The sequence below is a fragment of the Marmota marmota genome, unplaced genomic scaffold, assembly GCF_001458135.2.
Source record: "Marmota marmota marmota unplaced genomic scaffold, marMar, whole genome shotgun sequence".
NCBI lineage: Eukaryota > Metazoa > Chordata > Mammalia > Rodentia > Sciuridae > Marmota > Marmota marmota.
The window spans coordinates 16080738-16102909 of NW_026000174.1; the positions used below are offsets into that span (position 1 = coordinate 16080738).

The 22172-nt window shown below is 35.1% G+C and overlaps 1 protein-coding gene across 9 annotated transcripts in view; it reads right to left on the reverse strand.

Moving 5' to 3' along the window:
• Nup98 (nucleoporin 98 and 96 precursor) overlaps positions 1 to 22172 on the reverse strand; it is a 114644-nt gene that overhangs the window by 65611 nt on the left and 26861 nt on the right. For 2 of the 9 annotated variants that reach the window (XM_015477515.2, XM_048788156.1), the window contains 4 exons: positions 21066 to 21203; positions 18957 to 19044; positions 13996 to 14088; positions 5946 to 6086 (listed from right to left, as the gene is read on the reverse strand). In XM_015477515.2, coding sequence (XP_015333001.1) covers positions 5946 to 6086; positions 13996 to 14088; positions 18957 to 19044; positions 21066 to 21203 — 460 coding nt within the window. Of the gene's footprint in view, positions 1 to 5945; positions 6087 to 13995; positions 14089 to 18905; positions 19045 to 21065; positions 21204 to 22172 lie in introns of all 9 variants that reach the window. The other 7 variants (XM_015477514.2, XM_048788159.1, XM_015477517.2 and 4 more) reach the window with 5 other exon arrangements.

Genomic DNA, 22172 nt, shown 5'->3' on the forward strand with positions numbered 1-22172 from the left:
ATTCTTATTTATTTATTACTTACATTTAATACATCAAAAGGTAAAAAGGACTACCTAGTATAATTTTTCACATATTATTATTTTCTTTTAAATATTTTTTAGTTGTCAATTAACACAATACCTTTATTTCATTTTTTTATTTTTAAGTGGTGCTGGGGATCAAACCCAGTGCCTCACACATGCTACGCAAGTGCTCTACCACCGAGTCACATTCCAGCCCCTTCTCTCATAAGAAATATTTTTTATCAGTTGCAGAAAACTTTTATATGAAGACTATATTCATGACCTACAATTGTTCAAATCATTAAAAAAACCCACCTACAACACACTGACTGATGAAGAAACCTCTTTGCAAGATAAATAATTCCAAAAATACTAATTAAATAACAAATAACAACTCATTTTAGAAATAAAAAATATTATTTTTTTTCCCTTTAAAAACATTTAGAAATAGGCTAAGGTCAAAATATATTGTGATAATTCACCTTAAAGGAGTGCCAAAAACAAAACGTTTTGAAATTTCTCAAAATGGAAGGAAAAAAACAAAATCATGTTGGGCACAGTGGCTTAGGAGGCTGAGGTGAGTTCAACGTAAGCCTCAGCAAAAGTGAGGTGCTAAGCAACTCGCTGAGACCGTCTCTAAATAAAATACAAACTTTGGCTGGGGATGTGGCTCAGTGGTCGAGTGCTCCTGAGTTCAATCCTAGATACTGCCCCCCACCCCAAAAAAAATCAACTGCAGTAACAACAACAAAAACAAGAATAGGTAGCTACAGCTAAATAAATGAAAATAGAGGAGGAGTACATCCACTTTAGTCAAATGAAACTTTCTTTAGATTGGATATACTCATTAAATACTAAAAGATTCTATATTGACATTTAGAGAGTACAAATTTGCTTAGGATATTGAAATTCAGAAGTCAATTTAAAGAACACAGAACAAATCATCTGTATTCAGAAACTTCCTAAACCCAATTTGACACCACAGGCAAGCAAGTACCTGGGATTTGAACTCAGGGTCACTCCACCACTGAGTGGTATCCCTGGTCCTATTTGTATTTTATTTGGAGACAGGGTCTCAGAGTTGCTTAGCACTCAGTGAACTCTTATTAATCTTTATTAGTCATTTTGTTACTTGAGAGCCATTTATCAACTTAAAAAACTTTGACCACTAATAACTAATCCCACATTATAATTAGTATAGGCCACACTATCTGCACTGGCTCAAAAAGGGGGTGGGGGTATGAAGTAGTGAACCCCTGTAATTCTAGTGGCTTGGGGTGCTGAGGCAGGAGGATTGTGAGTTCAAAGCCAGCCTTAGCAACTGCAAGGTGCTAAGCAATTCAGAGACCCTATCTCTAAGTAAAATACAAAATAGGGCCAGGGATATGGCTCTTGGTGGAGTGCCCCTGAATGTAAATCCTGAGTACAAAACAAAACAAAACTTCCTTTAACAAACCCAAACAATTAGGAAAGTGTGTAAACATATTTTTTTAAATATTATAAATATGAAACTTTATGTTAAGAGTATTATTAAAAAATACAGAAAACAGAGCTGATGAAGTTGGCAAAAATATAAACAAGCAAGCACTGGTTAAGCTACTACTTGTGTTATACTCAATTCTTGTACTAACAATTTAAAAACATATTTAAAGGACTAAATTGTGATCAAATGATTACAGGTACAGGAAAAAGTAGAAAAAAAACCAAGTCTTTTAATAACACAGAAGAAACTCATGATGTTTTATTTGGAAGAAAGATAATAGGGTTCCACAAAGGAATTATATCAGTCTTGTTTTTCTTAGCTTTAGGAGATACAAGAAGCACAACTGGGTGCAATGTCTATGGAGGCTAGTTTAGTTGTCTAATGAGCCTGAACAGATGGAACAATAAGGGTGAACTCACAAAAGCTCTAAAATATCTTCCAACTAAGATTTAGCAGTACAAAGAGTTACATTCTAAAATCAATAGTTACTTCTGAGTGAACAGTAATATTAATATAAAAACTATAATATTAAATTCTTATATCAGGAACTTGTAATTGGCTTAGGAAAAATATATAGATCATTAAAAACCAGTCAAAAAGTCCAAGTAAAAATGGCAGTATTAAGGGAGGGAGAAGAGGAATAGCATGGATGGTAGAAGGAGACCCTCATCATTATACAAAATACATGTATGAAGATATGAATTTGGTGTCAACATACCTTATATATAATCAGAGATATGATAAATGGTGGTATAAAGGTGTATTAAGAATTGTAATGCAAAAAAAAAAAAAAGAGAGAGAGAGAGCTCAGTATAATGGCATTAAAAAAATGGCAGGATTACAGTATTTATACTACCTCCTTCTACTGAAAACAACCAAAGATAAGGAAAAGAAATAAAACCAAAATATCTTTAATGATAAAGACAATTCTAAAGTTCACACAGAGATCAATTAGAATTCTAATTTACCTTTTCTCTCCAAATACTTCATTAAAATCTATGGTTTTTTAAAAAAGGAAAATTTATCTATATAAACTCATGACAAAAAAAAAAAAAAGAAGGGCTGGAGTTGTAGGCTCAGCAGTAGAGTGCTTTATTCGCAGCACTGGATTTGATTATCAGCACCACATATAAATAAGTAAATAAAATAAAGGTTCATTAACAACTATAAATTTTTTTTTTAAAAAAAGCAAATGAACAGATGAGAAAATATTAACAAATTTTTAGGGGAAAGAAGTGGACAAAGGAATGACAAAGCAGGATAGAGGAAATTACAGCTTAGAATATTCTTAAAGGGAATTAGAGTCAAATGGAGTATGAAAGATCCATGGAAGAATCCCAGAAGATTAGGGACAATAATACCAGGTTTGATGAATAGAGACTGAAAATAGGAGGGAAAGATTAATGAATAGTCTATTTAAAAAACTATCTACTATCATCCTCCTGATTAACCCGATGCTCAAAAGATAGGTCAAAAACATAGAGTATGACAGAACTAAGACAACATAAGGAAAGGACAAGGACAACTAATATAATGGCATCATCCCAGAACTAAGAATTTAGCATTCTAACATTTAGAGGACCTTTGGATAATAGTTGGTTTCCAGGCTACATAACCTAAAGTGAAATATTGGTAAACAAGCCTTACCCAAATACACAAAGTTGACAGTGTTGTTTAAATTAGTATTTTATTCCTAAGTATTCATGGAAACAATCATCAAACACTAGGATCAAAACAAAAAATAAGCTATGCTTGGTAGGCATATGCCCATAATGCCAGCATCTCTGGAGTCTGAGGAAGAAGGATTGTCAATTTCAAGGCCAGCCTCAGCAACTTAGCAAGACCCTGTCTCAAAGTGAAAAAATACAAGAGGACGAAGATGTAGCTCAAAAAGATTAACAACAAAAGCCTCCCCCAAAATCCTGATGGAACAGGGGAACACTAAGAAAATTTTAATAATAATTTAAAAATATCATTTCAATGAAAACTGTATCTAGAATCAGATGCTTTAAAAAAGGAACATTCAGAGAACAAGAAAGAAATCTTACAATCAAAAGGCTCATAGAAAGTAGAAACACAGTTGACATAATAAATATCTTAAATAAATAAATAAATAAATATTTTAAAAAAAGAAAGAAACAGGGGCTGGGGATGTGGCTCAAGCGGTAGTGCGCTCGCTGGTATGCATGTGGCCTGGGTTCGATCCTCAACACCACATACAAAAACAAAGATGTTGTGTCCGCCGAAAAACTAAAAAATAAATATTAAAATTCTCTCTCTCGCTCTTAAAAAAAAAAAAAAGAAACACAGTTGACAGACATTAAAACAGAAAAAGTCTAAACAAAACACCATGAACTTTCAGGACAAAAGGACAACCCTAAATGCTTTTGAGGATGTGAGGAACAGGTTACAAGAATAAGGCAGACATCAGTCCTGCCAATAATGGTCACTACAAAAAAGGTAAAGTCAATTTCTAAGGATAAATAATTTTCACATCACAATTCTGTAATACTGAACTGTGAGGAATAAATGAAGTTATTTTCAGACCTGTTAAGCATTCAGAGTTTACTCCCTTATTGTACTTCACTTGAAGATAAATTCCAGAAAATCAGGAAAGAAATTAAGAGGAAAAATTTAGGACACAGCAGTTCTCGCTAAGTAAATTTAAGGGGAAAATCCTGCCGGGCATGGTGCTGCACGCCTGTAATTCCAGCAGCTTGGGAGGCTGAGGCAGCAGGATCACAAGCTGAGGATAGCTTCAGCAATGTATTAAAACCTTTTGTCAAAATAAAGTATCGGGGGGGGGGGGAATCCAAGTAAGCTCAGTGGTAACCTCTCCTGAGTTCAATCACCAGTAATCCGCCTCCCCCCACCCCCCAAAGAAGAAATTCCAGGGGGAAAAAGCTGTATGAGGAATGTGTACCTGGTTGGGTGGTAATGTTTTCATAAGTCATTAAAAAACAAAGGTCAGGTCATGTGAACTTTTAAATTATTTTAAACCAAAGAACAGAGGATAGTTAATAGTTATAGGATAGAACATATCAAATTTTTTAAAATATCTATTTTTTAGAAATAGGTGGACACAATATCGTTATTTTATTTTTTATGTGGTTCTAAGGATGGAACCCAGTGCCTCATGCTTGCTAGGCGAGCACTCTACGTCTGAGCCACAACCCCAGCCCAGAACATATCAATTTTACCAAAATAAAAATACAAAGATAGAGCCTGGCATAGTGGCACACATCTGTAATCCCAGTTACTTGGGAGGAGGAAACAGAAGGATCAGAAATTCCAGGTCAGCCTAGGATACTTAGCAAGATCCTGTCTCAAAATAAAAAAGGCAGGGGGCTGGGATTGTGGCTCAGTGGTAGAGTGCTTGCCCTGGGTTTGATCCTCAGCACCACATAAAAATAAATAAATATATTGTGTCCAACTACAATTTTAAAAAATTTCAAAAATAAATAAATAAATAAGGCAGGGGATATAGCTCAGTGGTAGATAGCTTTCCCAGCAAATGCAAGGCCCTGGGCTTAGTCCCCAGTGCCCCCCACCCCCCCACACACACAAGAATGAATGAACGTATGCAATGAAGATGGGAAAAAGATTGTGGGAAAGAGAAGGGTAGGGTAGGGCACCAATATCCTCATTTGATAAAACACTATCACCTAGTTGACAAAATAAGTATAAAGGAACTGAACTTAAATTGCAAAGGTTTAAAATGTGGCACATGTCATAAGAGTATAGGAAATAATTTAGTGGTATACAAACAAATTTCTCTTTTTCTTTCTAACTCAATTACTCTATTTCAGGTAATACCAGTTTTCCATTTCTGGTGGAAAAGGTTTTTCTTTAAAAAGATATTTAAATTAAAAAATAAGATAGTTTTCTTGGGTGAGAAATAAATAAAGATAGTAGAAAGATAACAGCAAAGGGTTGGAGATGTAATCAGTGGGAGAGCATTTCCCTAGCATAATTTAGACCCTAGGTTTGATCCCACCCACTGCTAATTAAAAACAAAAAAACAAAAAAACAAAGATCCTGCAAAAACTGAAAAGTAGTATTCAAATGAATGAAGTATGTAAAATATTTCAATAGGTAACTAAACTTACTATATTCCCAAAGTTTAGTTTTAACGGTTATGCTGGAAAAAGCAAACAAAAAAGGTAGAGGTAATAATAAGCTAAATTCTCAAATAGACTTAAAACATAGCACATCACTTAATGATATGAACTTAATTACACACTAGATAAATTAAAAATGTAACACAAGTTGTTTCTTAGAGTAACTGGGCCGAGGAATGAGGAAACAGGGAAAACCCTCTATACTACATGATTATTTAATATTGGGCATATATACACTGCTCTGGTAGGGATACGACCTGGGTAAAGTAGAAAACCAAGTCAGCAAGTATTAGCAAGAAATAAACTGAGTAAAGCCTTCTAAAGTGACTGACACTTACCTATTGGGGCCTGGGGGGCACCAAAGCCCAAAGTGGCTGTCGTAGTATTAAATCCAGGGGCCCCAAAGGCTCCTGTACCAAGAGGCCCTCCGATCTTAGGTTGGTTGTTCCCAAACAAAGATGCCTGTCCAGCACCAAGAGCTATGGAGACAAGAGGAAAGAAAAAAAGTGCCACAGAAGATCCTTTGAATGTTGTGCAGGTCAGTTACTTAAAAATATAAACACATTTGGAAACTTCAAAATGACTAGTCACATTTTAATAAAACAGCTAATATGGTAAATGCTAAATCTATGCTAGGCATTGGGCTTGATACTTTACATATACCATAGGCAAAATTACTTAATTTCTCTGAACTTCAATTTCCTCAACTGTAACTTGAGATTATATTGCTTATATATATTTATCCTCAGATTAAAATAAGTAAATATGTGTAGCATTTAGAAATGTCTGCTACACACTAAACACTCATTAATATGCCTAAAGTAGGAACTATTATTCTCATTTTACAGATGAGAAAATTGAGGGTTTAGACATGAGTTCAATGTCACAAACGTAAATGGTAGTGAGCTGGACACAGTGGCATAGGACTGTAATCCCAGTGACTCAGGAGGCTGAGGCATGAGGATCACAAGTTTGAGGCTATCTTCAGCAACTTAGCGAATCCATCAGCAACGTGGCAAGATTATGTCTCAAAAAATAAGAGAAACGGGGGACGTAGCTCAGAAATAAAGAGCCCCTGGGTTCAATCCCTGGTGTCCCCCCCACCCCCACAGAAAAAGTAAGGTAGAAATGTGGATTAAACCTAGATTCACCTAACACTGTAACTAGGGTTTAGGGTTTAACTATCACTGCTTTAGCTAAACAAAACAGTTTTTACAAAAAAGAGAAATATCTTGCAATAAGGTTATTAAACAGACTCAAGTTTTGGCATAAACCAGACTGGATTTATGCCAAATAAATAAATATATGTATGTATATGTGTGTGTGCGGTTTTTTTTTTTTTTTTTTGGGGGGGGTGTACTGGAGACTAAACTCAGGGACACTCAACTACTAAGCCACATCCCCAGCCCTATTTTGTATTTTATTTAGAGACAGGGCCTCACTGATTTGCTTAGCACCTGGCCTTTGCTGAGGCTGGCTCTGAACTTACAATCCTTCTGCCTCAGCCACCTGAGCTGCTGGGACTGCAGGTATGCACCACCACACTTAGCTTGGACTATGAATTCATTTTCACCAGAGGGAAGGCTTATTACAGAAATTTATCATTCTTTTCCTAAAGAAATTTGTAATTTGGAAGCTGGAGGTATAGCTCAGTGATATAGCACTTATCTGAGGTCCTTGATTAAAAGACACAGAGAAAAAAAAAAGAAAAATACTTGGGAGTTAAAAAAAATATAGGAACTGGCATGAGATCACAACCAAAAAAAAAAAAGTTTATACATACAGAATACATAATGAATGGATAAATTATTCCTTGCCTAACAGTCAGGCATGGTGGTGCATGCCTGTAATCTTAGCAACTCAAGCAGCTGAGGTGTGAGGGTCACAAATTTGAGTTTAGTCTCAGCAAATTAGCAAGGCCCTACGAAACTTAGCCAGACCCTATCTCACAACAAAAAAGTAAAAAAGGCTGGGGATGCAGTTCAGTGGGTAAGAACCCATGGGTTCACGCAACCCTGCAAAAGACAACAATGTGGTAATGAGATTATTTCACCTTATAAAGCCCAGTTTTGATACAGGTCATAAGACTAGTTTACAGCACAAATTTTAGGATTTATTTTTTTCTGGTAGCTCAATACCTCCTAAACCCTAAACAAAAATTTAGGTGAAACCCAAATACATAAAATGGATAAAAATTTCTGCTCTGGATGGGTATTTCCCTCATTTTTGCAGCAGCCATGGATAAAGATATGAAACATAAAACTCATCATATTTCAGTAATTCTCAAAAGAATAAAAAACGCACTATGAGGTTACAGTGATCTGAAAAGGACTGACTGAGCTGGGTATAGTGGCTCATGCCTGTAGTTCCAGTGACTCCAGAGGCTGAGAGGTGCAAAGAGAGACCAGGCCTGGCAACATTCCATCTCAAAATAGGAATGTGGGGCTGGGACTGGGGCTCAGTGGTAGAATGCTCACCTAGCATGTGTGAGGCACTGGGTTCAATCCTCAGCACCAAATAAAAAAATAAACAAAATAAAGGTACTGTGTCCATATACAACTAAAANGGGGGGGGGGGTGTGGGTCAGTGGTTAAGCACCCAAGGTCCAATCCCTTTAAAAATAAATAAATAAATAAATAAATAGCCTGATGGCAGATTATTATGTACCAATGGAAAAATATTTTATCAAACTCTGCCTTATTTTATGCACAAATGGTACTTTCTCCTTAATGAAGGGACTTACTAATACTCTACAAGCTGAGAAGCATTCTAAGTGTGGTGTTATATATGATATGATAATGGTACTATAAATCTTTAAGAAAATGTGCTAAGCAGGCATAGTGGCACACTCATATAACCCCAATGTCTCAGAAGGCGGAGGCAGTAGTATCAAAATTTCAAGGACAGCCTCAGCAACTTGGTAAGACTGTCTCAAAATAAAAAGGGCCGGGTTTCAGCTCAGTGGTAAAAAACTTCTGGGTTCAATCCCCAGTACCAAAAAACAAACAAAAAACCCCCAAACAAAACAGAAGAAAAGGTGCTGTATTTACCACCAGTTGTGGGAGTCATAAGGAAGCTATAATGGGGGAGTAAAATGGTTATAGTGGCCTTATAAAGTTCAAGAATACTCAAGAAAAAAACAAAATAGTTATAGTATTTTATTTTTTGTACCGGGGATTGAACTCAGGGGCACTCAACCACTGAGCCACATCTCCAGCCCAATTTTGCATTTTATTTAGTGACAGGGTCTCACTGAGTTACTTAGGGCCTCACTAAATTGCTGAGGCTGGCTTTGAACTCAAGATCCTCCAAGGTGCTGGAATTACAGGCATGTGCCACCGTCCTCAGTCGTTTTTATCTATGGTATCTCTTAGCTTTAGATAGAAGATATTTCTGTGTTATCTCTTAAATTTTTGTTGTACTGGTATTAAACGCAAAGCTTTGTGCATTTGATGTGAAAACACTCTACCACTGAGCTACATTCACAGCCCCTTTTTATTTTTAAATTGAGACAGGGTCTCACTAAATTGCCCAGGCTAGTCCCAAACTTGCAATACTCTAGCCTCAGCTTCCTGAGTAGCTGATACTATGGCCACGCACCACAGCACCTGGCTTTTCCATGTATCTCTTAAATTAAGAATCAACCTTAATAGATGTAGGGACAATCATAATACTTCATGGAAAGTGTTAAAGAAAAAAAAACACTTTCAAATACTATTTTAAATAACTAATAAGAAACTGGTGTCCAATAGATTGTGCAACAATAGTTAATGGCATCAAATATGAAACAAGGTATGCTTATGACTTAATAAGTGTTTGTTGGTCTGACCATATGGGGGTAAATATTACATGCCAAGAGTTAATATAAAACTTTATATTAAGACTGGCCAGGCATGGTGGCACACACCTGTAATCCCAGCATCTTGGGAGGCTGAGACAGGAGGATCACGAGTTCAAAGCCAGCCTCAGTAACTCAGTGAGGTACTTAGCAACTCAGTGAGATCCTGTCTCTAAATAAAATATGAAAAGAGGGCTGGGGATGTGGCTCAGTATTAGCACCTCTGGGTTCAGTCCTCAGTACCAAAGGATGGGAGGGAATACTGGTAACCTAAATCAAAGCATATAAAAAAACCTATGTATTTCTACACTGAATATCTGTATATTTGTACAGTCCATTAATCCTGAAGTACCTAATGTTATAGGAAATTTTACTTCGATTGAGGGATGAGTTTGAATCTATCACTCAAAACAGGAATCTGCCAAGGAAACCCACTTCACTAATGCCCTCCAGAAATACAGACCAGAGCTACAGTACTAGTTTACTTATGATACCATGAAATGCAGAATTCAGGAGTATCTCAGGATACTCTAGAAAACAAGTCTGCCTTAGTAAATGTAATATCAAGGAATTTTAACTGTTTGTGCTTGGTAACTCTCACAATTCTCATTTCCTTTCAGAATTGACTGCTGCTAAGGTTGTGGGTTAAAATTCTTTATTGATTTTATTTGTCTTTTAGTTTCTATAGACAAGATATGAATGAGACATATATAACAGCAACAAAAAAATCTGACTCACTGTGAGGGAGAATTGTTTAGGGAGAAACCAAATATATTAAAACAAATCAAAAGGTTAGATTATTATAATAGTATAGAATAGGAGACCACAGCATAATCTTGTCCTCTAGGGGAAGACATTGTTAATCCTAATCAGCAAAACCCAGAAACCAAAGAGTAAAGAATATCAGTAACATAAAAATTAAACTTATTCATGAAGAAAACTTGTCTATAAAGTTAAATAACAAACAAAAGGGCTTGGGTGGAAATATAGACAGTATCCTCAATTTAAGACTTTTTTCACTAAATTTACAATGGTGCAAAAGTGATAGGCACCCAGTAGAAACCATATTTTGAAAACTGAGATTTAATATTTTCCAGGGTGAATGATACTCTCGGGCAATGCTCAATTGTAGTCTTAATTTAAGTGTTCTGAGCACATTCAAGTTAGAATTGGCTGGGGTATAGCTCAGTTGGTAGAGTACTTGAGTCACTGTACATGGCCCTGGTTCAATAACCGGAACCACTAAAAATTAAAAAAAAAATACATTTAAGGTAGGATAAGCTAATCTATGATATTTAGCAGGTTACACATACTAGAAGCATGTTTGACTTACATATAATATTTTCAACTTTATCAAGATGGCTTTATCAAGACATAACCTTACTTTTAAACAGCACATGTATCTCTAACAAACACTAGCTGAGTGCAGTGAAGCACACCTGCAATCCCAGTAACTTGGGAGGCAAAGGCAGAAGTATTTCAAGTTTGTAGCCATCCTCAGTAACTTAGTGAGATATTGAGAAACTTCCTAAAAATAAAAAAAGGCTCAGTGGTTAAGTGCTACTGGGTTCAATCTCTGGTACCAAAACAAAACACAACACTAGAACAACATCTTATCCAGGACTTAAGTTTATGTTCATAAACTTTCTAGAGTCAAAACTACCACTGAAACTTTCCTCTTTAATTTGCCCATACCCCAAGGCTACTTTTTCCCCAGGTTGGAAGAAAATATTGATGTATTTTGCTTTGTATTAGATCACACTATGCCAAAAACACAAAAGTTTTCAGTTTTTACTTTAAAATTATGTGGTAGAATTTGTGTAAGTTGAAAAGCTCAGCCAGGTGTGTTGGTGTACACCTGTAATCCCAGCTACTTGGAGGCCTGAGGTGACAGGATTCCTTGACCACACAAATTGGGTAACAAACTGGGCAAGTTGGTAAGATTCCCCATCTCAAAACAAACAAACAGATGAAAGTCTAAAACCATAAAAACATTAAGATCCACAATATATAAAGCACTTTGAAAAATAAATCAAGAGAAGCCAGGTGCCATGGCACACACCTGTAATTTCAGCATCTTGGGAGGCTGAGGCAGAAGGTTCCCAAGTTCAAAGCCAGCTTCAGCAACTAAACAAGGCCCTAAAGCAACTTAGCGAGAACTTTGTTACAAAATAGAAAATTTAAAAAAGGGCTAAGAATATGTTTCAGTGTTAAAGAACCTCTGGACTAAATCCATAGTACTAATAAATAAATAATCAAGAAACAAGGTTCATATATTATAAAATAGAACTAAATTTCTTTTAAAATTATACACGGACACAATATCTTTATTTTGTTTATTTATTTTTATCTGGTGCTCAGGATCAAAGCCAGTGCTTCACATGTGCAAGGCAAGTGCTCTGCCACTGAGCCACAACCCCAGCCCAGAACTAAAAAATTTGAATGGCCAATAAACTTACATACGGATATCCACATTTACCAGTAATCAGTTAAGTATGAACTAAATTATATCAATTTCTACTACCACATATGAAAACACTTGAAAGCCCAATAAAAAATTTCAGTGACAGATGCCTGTAGTCCCAGCTACTCAGAAGGCTGAGGATGGGGAAGATCCCTTGAGCCCAGGAGTTCGTGACCAGTTTAGTCAGAACATCCCATCACAGAAAACAAACAAAAAGAAAATTAGCAAAATGGAAACTGGTATTCTTTTTGTTTTTTAGTACTTGGGACTAAACCCAGAGGTGCTTTACCAATGATCTACATCCCTGGTCCTTTTTATTTTTTTATTTTGAGATAGGGTCTTGCTAAGTTGATGCAAATAGCCTCAAACTTTCAATGTTCCCACCTAAAACTTCCTGAGTCATTGAGATTACAGGCACATGCCACTATATCAGGCATCACTGGTATTATTTTGGAAGGAAAATCAGCAAGATGAATCAAAACTCAAAATATGCATATATTCCAAATGCAGCAATTCCAATCTGATTTACCTATCCTACAGATATAGACATGCAAAATCACATGACAGAAGTCTTAATGCATTAAGGACTTGATTAATAACACCAAATAACTGAAATATCTGCCAACAGGGGAGAAGTTAGATAAATTATGGTGTATGTAAATTATGCGTGTATATATATATATATATATATATATATATATATACACAAATACAAATCAATATTATATATTTTTAATATGGTAGATCAAATATGAACTAACCAAAAAGAAAAAAGGAAACTGATAACTTGTAAAATGAAAAAATACACACTATAAACATATAAATAGCATACTACCATAAGACAGTTTCTTTCAAATATATTTTACTGTGGCACAAGTGATGAAATATACTGAAATGGAAAACACATGCATAACTGAAACAAAGTCTGATGAAAGGACAGTAATCTTACTGTGTGCAATAATTTTTAATTCCAATTCATTTTCTTAAAATCCTGGCTGTAGCCCACTAAAATAATATCACAACCAACTAATGTATCTCAGCCTTTGGCTTAAAAATCACTCATACAAGGCTGGGGATATAACTCTGGAGTAGAGCACTTGCCTAGCACAGGTTTGAACCCCAACAATGCCAAAGGAAAAAAAAAAAAGAGACAAACACTTATGTAAAATATGGTTGCCATATAAGAATATAATCCAAAACCCCATCTATAAAACACATGTACAAACATGTTATGTATGCATGCTTGAATAATGCATACAAAGGACTCTAACAAGGTATATGCCAAACTTTCAACACCTGTTACTTCACAGCTGAAATACTTATACTTCTCATTTCTGAACTGCTGAAACATTTTACCAGCATTTTTAACTTTAATTTAAAATAGAAAATGAAAGTTAACAGTTCATAGCACAAAAGGAGGTTCAACTAAGATGTTAACTCTGCATACAGAAACACTTATCTATTTTATGGCCACAACACCTTCCAATTGTTTAAAACAGATGGGCAAGTAGAAAATATGTTCAAATGCACTGAAAAATAATTATGGTAAAATAATTATGGATAAAGGAGTGACATATCAGATCTTTATCAGAATAAAACACTGAAAGATATGCTCAAACCCTGCAAAACCTGAGTATTTGTTAATTATTTCAGCATGTGCTTACTCCTCTGCTTACTTTAGGGCTTACTTGATAAACAGGTCTAGATCTCAAATCCCTGTTACTAACACAGGAAGACTAAATGTTAATCATGTCATCTTAGTGACAACTCTTATGTTATATACTGAAAATCCCAGATAGACCATAGCTATTAAATGAAAAACATTTGGTTAAAAAAAAATAATAATTTTTCTGAAAAAAAATCCCACACTTTGCAGAATTAATGTAGAATTTATTTGTAAGATAAATGTGCCAATATTTTGGGCCTGGAAAAATATAACTGCTGAGTACGTCTTACTAATCCATTTGTAAAAATGAAAATCTAGGCCTCTTAATTTCAGGCATGTGATCAGACAAAGCTCTTAAGTTCTAGCAATCAGAAAACCAAGTTACAATCTGTCCTAAAATTCATGGTAGTAGATCCTTACCTGTTCCAAATCCTGCACCAAGCCCAGTTCCCAGAGTCCCAGGTGCTGGTTTACTTCCAAAAATACTATTCCCGCTGGTATTTGTGCCAAAGCCTAAGAAGACAAAAGAATGAGTGGGATGGAATTTTAACAAGACACTCAATTTTCCCTACAGGGAGCAGCCCAACTTTAAGCTTTGCATCCTTTCAATTATTAACAATATTTAGAAATTCTAAATTATAGGCTAATATGACTTTTTAAAATTTTTGACACCTGCAAACAAGCCTTCATATTTACTTAATTACATTTTGAACCTTAAAATATCACTACAACATAGGATAATACTGAACAATAAAGCAAAGTGAATGTGCCTGAGCTTTCGAAAGCATTACCTTTTATAAGGCTCAAGCCATTCAACACATATGCTTTACATTTACTTACAGGAAGAAAAACTCATTCCCTCAAACTCTCACTAAAAAAAATAAGACGATCAACAAATAAAGACACTTTATTGAACCTAAAGGTTCTTACTAAGAGAAAATAATCTAAAAATCTCTACAGCAGCTTTTGTTTTAACAGATGGACCTGGTATAGGCTATAATGTGTGGCAGATCACGCTCAATTGACTCAGGAAGAATCAAGGACTTCGCTAGCTAATATTAGAGAAAGGGCTGGAGTTGTAGCTCAGTGGTAGAGCACTTGCCTAACACGTGTGAGGCACTGGGTTCAATCTTCAGCACCATCCAAAAAATAAATAAGGCGTCAGGGATATAGCTCAGTCAGTAGAGTGCTTGCCTCGTATACACAAGGCCCTGGGTTCAATCCCCAGCACCACACACACACAAAAAAGGTATTGTGTCCATCTATGACTAAAATTAAATAATAAAAAAGAAGATAACTTATGAATAACTTATCTTGAGTTGGAATGATTTATTTCACTGTTGGAGATGATGGAGAATTGGGAAAACCATCCTCCTTCAGTACTGCTTGCCATTTAGAGAAAATCCTTTAATTCCCCTTTGAAATTCATAAGTATGAAACAAAATACCTATATTGCATTGCTATTATTATGTTTTTGTTATTCAAATACATCTAAAGCTTCATTATTCCTTTTGGAGCTAAACAGCAACAAAACAACTAATAAACTTATCATAAATAAAGGATGAAAGAAAAAGCAATCATAAATGAAAAAAATTCACTTCTGAACCCCTGTTCATAAAACACTTGATTTTGTTTTAAAAATTGTGATGGATGGGAATAAGCCAGCCCAAAAACAGAGATTAGAGAATATTTTGGAATAACAGTATCACTGAGAATATTATATTCTGTCATGACTGTATATAATTATCACATGAAAGAGGTCAAGAAAAAAGTTGAAAAATATAGTTTGAAATAATGCTTAATGTCATTTTAAAATCTAAGTAAGTCAACCTCAACACATTTAAGGTTCATGTATTCATTAAGTCTTTTCTTGAATTGTGCTAATAGCTATGCCATAAAAATGGAGTGCTGCCTACTCAAGCACCAATTTTCTTGAATGAATAAATGTAATAAAATGTACTTGTAGACATTCTTTTTCTTTTTCATTTAAAATTTAACCAGAAAAGATCTCATAGCCCGTTAACATCAAAAAATAAGATATTCACGAACTACCTCAAACCCATAGGAGGGAAAATAAGTCCCAACTTACACTGTTTATACCACACACTTCCTCCGATTCTCCTGACAAGTTATCAATGCTGTTATTTCAAAACAATTTTACAAATTAAAATTAAGGATAATTCAAATTCAGCACATAAGGTAGTGAGAGAAGTAAGATAAAAATGAGACCTTTCATTTTCAAATCAGTGAACATGAGTGTGAATACATTCATACAACAACAATAAAAATCCTTGGGACTGGGGTTGTGGCTCAGCAGTAGAGTGCTCGCCAAGTGCGTTTGAGGACCTGGGTTCGATCCTCAGTACCACATATGAATAAATAAATAAAAGTATTGTGTCCAACTACAACTAAAAAATAAATATTTAAAAACAAAAACAGGGCTGGGGATGTGGCTCAAGTGGTAGCACGCCATGCCTGGCATGCGTGCGGCCCGGGTTCGATCCTCAGCACCACATACAAAACAAAGATGTTGTATCCGCCGATACAACATCTTTGTAAAAATAAATATTAAAATATTAATATTTATTAAAAAATAAATATTAAAATTCTCTCTCTCTCTCTCGTCTCTCACTCTCTCTTTAAAAAAAAAAAAAACAATAAAAATCCTCCAAATCAGAAATCTACAACCATGGAATAAGATAAAAAATATTTAAGGGGCTGGGGATGTGGCTCAAGCAGTAGCGTGCTCGCCTGGCATGCGTGCGGCCCAGGTTTGATCCTCAGCACCACACACAAAGATGTTGTGTCCACCGAAAACTAAAAAATAATAAATATTTAAAAAAATTTTTTTTTAAATATTTAAAAGTACAACCAATTTCATCAGGTATAGCCTAAACAAATAACATTTAATTCTGAACATGAATATACTGCAATATAGCTTTCATTTTAGAATAACTGTAAACTTTCATAGAAAACCTATAAAACTGCAGTTTAAGTTTCTACAGGTGTCCTATATGTAGGATAACAGGACATAATGGATTAAATACATGCATTTTCTTTTCTTTTTTTTTTTTTGGGGGGGGGGGGGTGTTGAGACTGAACCCAGGAACACTCAACTACACCCCAGCCCTATTTTGTATTTTATTTAGAGACAGGGACTGAGTTGTTTAGCACCTCAATGTTGCTGAGGCTGGCTTTGAACCCATGATCCTCCTGTCACAGCTTTCCAAGCTGCTGGGATTACAGGTATGCGTCACTGTGCCCAGAAAATACATGCATTTTCAAAGGAAGTGTAAATTCCTTCTTAGCAAACTAAAAATCTTAGATACAAGTATTTATGATCCTCCAAAAGGCCACAGAACTTACAGATACAGTATATGTGTGGTATTAATATTTCAGATGAGATCAGGGCTGGAGATGTGGCTCAGTGGTCTAGTGCCCCTGAGTTCAATCCTCATTATTCTCCACGCCCAAAAAAAGAATAGTTCAGATGATGAGCCATGCCTGATGGGATACATCAATAGCCCCAGCTACCAATAAAGGATAGGGCAGAAGGATCTTATCTTAAGCCCAAGAGTTTGCAGGCCAACCTAGGCAACACACCAAGATCCTATTTCAGAAGCGGAGAAAAAAAATCAAGTGATTGAGAATAAAGGTTGACAAAGGTTCTTTGGTAAAGGGAAATGACAGACTGAAAATAATAATAATAATAAAGCTTAGAAACACTCATCTGATCCTTTAAAGTATCCTTCCCTTCTAGGTTTTTAAGAAACAAGTACATCAACCAGATATATCTTAACTATTCTAACCAAGTCCCCTGTTCAAAGTTGTTCTTTAAAACAAAATACAACCAAAAAGAATTATACATGGAATTATTTTTTTAAAACATTTATTTTTTAGTTGTAGGTGAACACAATACCTTTATTTAATTTTTATGTGGCGCTGAGGATCAAACATAGTGCCTCACGCATGCTAGGCAAGCGCTTTACCTTTGAGCCACAATCCCAGCATGTAATTATAATCATTACCAGCGGCAAGCAAACAATATGTAGTAATAAAAGGGGTTATCAAATACAAAAATTTAAGAATTGGTACCTAACAAGGACTTATCTTTCCCATACAGTTCTAATTTCTGTGAAAACATATTAACCTTCCAATGGATGATTGTTTCTCTAGTATATTTTAAGATCATTAAAAACTCACAAAATGGCCTACAGATAGCTCAATGATAGCATGCTTGCCTAGCATGCTTCGAGTTTGACCCCTAGCACCACACACACACACACAAAAACAGCTGGATGCTATGGCACAGTCTTGTAATCCCAGCTACTTAGGAGGCTGAGGCAGCATGATCATAAATACAAGACCAGCTGCAGCAACTTGGTGAGGCCTGCAGCAACTTTTACACCTTGTTTCAGAATAAAAAATAAAAAGACAAGAAATATAGCTCAGTGATAAAGCACCTCTGGGTTCAATCCCATGTATGTACTTATGAAATAAATAAATAGGGCTGAGGAGGGGATATAGTTCAATGGTAGAGTGCCCCTCAGTTCAATCCCTTGTACCAAAAAAAAGAGAGAAAAACAAACCCAAAAAACCTCAATTTGTTAAAGAACTATAAATGCCGACCTTTGCTTTCTTGTCCCGTGCCCCTATCAATCAGTGCCTAGTGATATATCTAATAAAAGAAATCTTCAACAAATATTTCTACCAAATAAATATTTCCTTTGTCAATAAAATGAACGTTCCCTATCCTACACAAATAATGTTTAATTGTTTGAGAGTTTAATGAGGTAGTTATGATACTGAAAATAATATAATGTTTCTACTAAACTGGTCTCTAGTATATCTCTATAGTTTAGGAGCTTTTGTTTTTGTTATTGTTTTCTGTTTTTAATTGTGCAATCTTCTCTGTATTTTCTGAAAATTTTTTTACAAGGAACAGGAATTATAAAATAAAATTTCTGGAACTACCAGAAAACTATGGAATAATCCCCCAAATCACAAAGAATCATCAAATCTCTCCAGTACACTACACTTCTATGTTTGAAACTTGGCCTAAAAGAATGTGTTATTTCAATCTATGTGTTTCATTTATGGTTTCTTGGCTATTGATTGGTGAAGTAATTCAAAGAAAATGAAAGTCAATTTATATCTCTACTAAACATCTGAAGCCAAGTCCATGACTTTAAACCTTTTCTTCTGGTACCTCACATTAAGCCACAGCTTACCTGAGAATTTTTTATATTTCCAATCATATGAATCAGGAGGATGATGTGTGGTATAGTCAGTATAACTTTAAGAGAGCCAAACCTGCTTTTTATATGTACCAAAATTGGAAGTGTTTGTATTGGTTCCTAAAGTCAGGGTTGGTTTGTTACCAAAGAGCCCGCCACTGGTTGTACCAAATGAAGAAGCACTGGTTGTGCTGGTTCCAAAGGTAGTAAGCTTGTTATTGCCAAACAGGGTCTAAAAAGAACAAAATAGAGGACAAAGTTTTAAAAAATAGAGATACTTACCAAACAATAAATAAAGGCTATTTCAGCTATGATATACTGGGTGTGAGATGGGGGTAAATATATAATAATTTTTATAAAAAGATAGATGAATGAAGACCATGAGAAAGATAATCTGAGGGCTAGGGGTTGTGGCTCAGCGGTGGAGCACTTGCCTGACGTATAAGGCACTGGATTCGATTCTCAGCACTGCATATTCATTTATTTTGCGAATAAATTCATCTACTTAATGAATAAAGTTCCATCAACAACTAAAAAATATACATAAAAATAATTTTAAAAGGGGCTGGGGTCGTAGCTCAGTGGTAGAGCACTTTCCTAGCATGTCATCCTTAGCGCCACATAAATATAAATAGATAAAATAAAGGGATGGTGCCATCTACAACTAAAAGTATTTAAAAAAAAATTAATATTTGCAGCCTGATAAGTTAATGGTAACATCTCAGCAAACAGAGGATTTCAGTGAGGCAAGAAAAAAATAACAAGGAAATCGATTGTTTTCCTGTTAACAGAAATGTATCAGACATGTAATTTGTCAGAAGAAATACTTATCAGAAAAATTTTAAACATCCTACAATACGATGAATCTTGAAAACATGGTGCTAAGTGAAAAAAAGTTACAAAAGATGATTCCATTTATGTGAAATGTCCAGAATAGTCAAATCCATAGATACTGAAAGTAGGCATGAGGTTACTGGGGGAAATGGGAAATAACTGCTAATGAGTATAGGACTGTGCTTCTTCTCTTTTTTTTTTATATCTTTATTTTATTATTTTATTTTTATGTGGTGCTGAGGATCGAACCCAGTGCCTCACACATGCTAGGCGAGCGCTCTACCATTGAGCCACAGCCACAGCCCAGGATTGTGCTTCTTGATGCAATAAATATGTTCTAAAATTGGTGTGATGATGGTTGCATACTCTGAATACTAAAAACCAATGAATTATATGTTTTAATATGACAAATTGTATGGTATGTAGCTAATACACCAAGAAAGTTACTATTAAAAGGTGTATAAATTTTCTGTGGCATTATTTGATTTTCTCAATTTTTCACATCAGTTACCTGCTCAAATGAGATTAATAAAAAAAATTTCAATCTCCATGAAAATAGGATCATATATTCTGGAATTTTTTTTTCTGATATTTAACTAATCACAATAGCAAATTCAAAGCTTCTTTGACTTTGTCTTCTTTTTTGGCATTGGAGACAGAACCCAGGACTTAGCATATGTAAGGTAAGCGCTTTACCACTAAGAAGCTATATCCAAGCACAAAGCTTCTTATAATGGATACATAATACAGTCTGACTACATTCATACTGATTCTCATTTAACTATTTTTTAAATGATCATATAGAATTTAGTATTAATTTTATGTAAACTACATTTCTAAATAGTAATTTTTCACTTAAATGGCTTCGTAGACAACTTAATTCAGTCAAGCCTCAAGCAGTATGTAAACCACGAGAACCTGAACAATTTCAAGAACTTAATATATTTTTTTAAAAGTTTAATATCCAAATCATCCAATCTATCACCAAAACACAAAGGGGAAAACTAGTCATTTAAAATTATCTGATTTACACATGAAAGGATCTCAACAATTTAAACTAACCACCCAGATTCCACAATGTAATACACTTCAAAACTTCATGTTTTTAAAATACAATGCTAATTGTCAATTTAAAAATAAATAATTTAAAAATAAACTAGCCAAATGAAATGATACTTTGCTATTAGAAACAAACTGCACACAAGCACTGAAGTGAAAGATTCACTAACTGAAAAGAAACCTATTGAGTTCAATCAGTAATTTCATTTTGCATCAGAAAAACTTTTATTTGCTTCTTAGTATTAAATCATCCAATATACCCCCCCCAAAAAAAAACTTGGAATACAATGACAACTTTCTATAAATTCCTTTATCAGACTCATACATATGATGTAATTATACTCAATTGTGAACACCTACCGAACCAACTGCACCAAACCCAGTATTGGTCTGCCCAAAGAGACCTGTTCCTGTTCCAAATGCAGTCCCAGTACTGGTGTTTGTAGCTGTCCCAAAAAGACCTCCTGGCTGAGAGGCTTGCGTTACTCCAAATAAACCCTGCAAAAGGTAATTTATGTTAAGAGCTATCCCACAGTAGTTTTTTCTTTCTTTGAGAAAAAGGAAAAAGAAGTTTTCCTGTTTTGCTAGTAAAGAAGAAAGAGAGGACTCCGTCCTATAGCCACAGTAATTTCTTGAAGAATCTTAGATTAATGAAAATAGTTATCATTATTATTTTTAAAGTTTATGTGACAGGTACTATGTAAAGATACACTTTACATGGAGCTTATGTCTCTTCACAACAACCCTAAAAAGCAAGGACTACAGCATCCCCATTTTTTGAAAGAATATAAAGCCCAGAGCAATTAACAACTTTCCTAAAATGTCACAGCTCACAAATGATAAATTGGATGATAAATTCATATCTCCACCTAAGCTGCTATTTAAAATTGATCTGGCTATGGTGATGATAAATTCATATCTACATTAAGCTGCTATTTAAAATTGATCTGGCTATTTTATTGATCTTTCATTCTTTGGGTTTTTAAATTTTTTTTATTTTTATTTTTTTTGTTACATATCGACACAATATTTTTATGTGGTACTAAGGATTGAACCCAGTACCTCACACATGCGAGATAAGTGCACTACCACTGAGCCAAAACCCCAGCCCTGAGTGTTTGTATGTTTTTTTTGTTTTGTTTGTACCAGGGATTGAACTCAGGGCTCCTTAACCACTGAGCCACATCCCTAGCCCTTTTGTATATTTTAGAGACAGGGTCTGAGTTTCTTAGGGCCTTGTTGCCATGGCTGGCTTTGAACTTCTCCTGAGCTGCTGGGATTACAGGCATGAGCCACCACACCCAGCTGAGTGTTTTTATCATGAAAGTATATCATACACTTTTTCGGCATCTACTGAGGTGATCATGTGTTTTTTGTTCTTAGGGTACTGCAATGATTCAATTTTTTTTTTGATGGTGCTGGGATTGAACCCAGGGCCTTATGCATGCAAGGCAAGCACTCTACCAA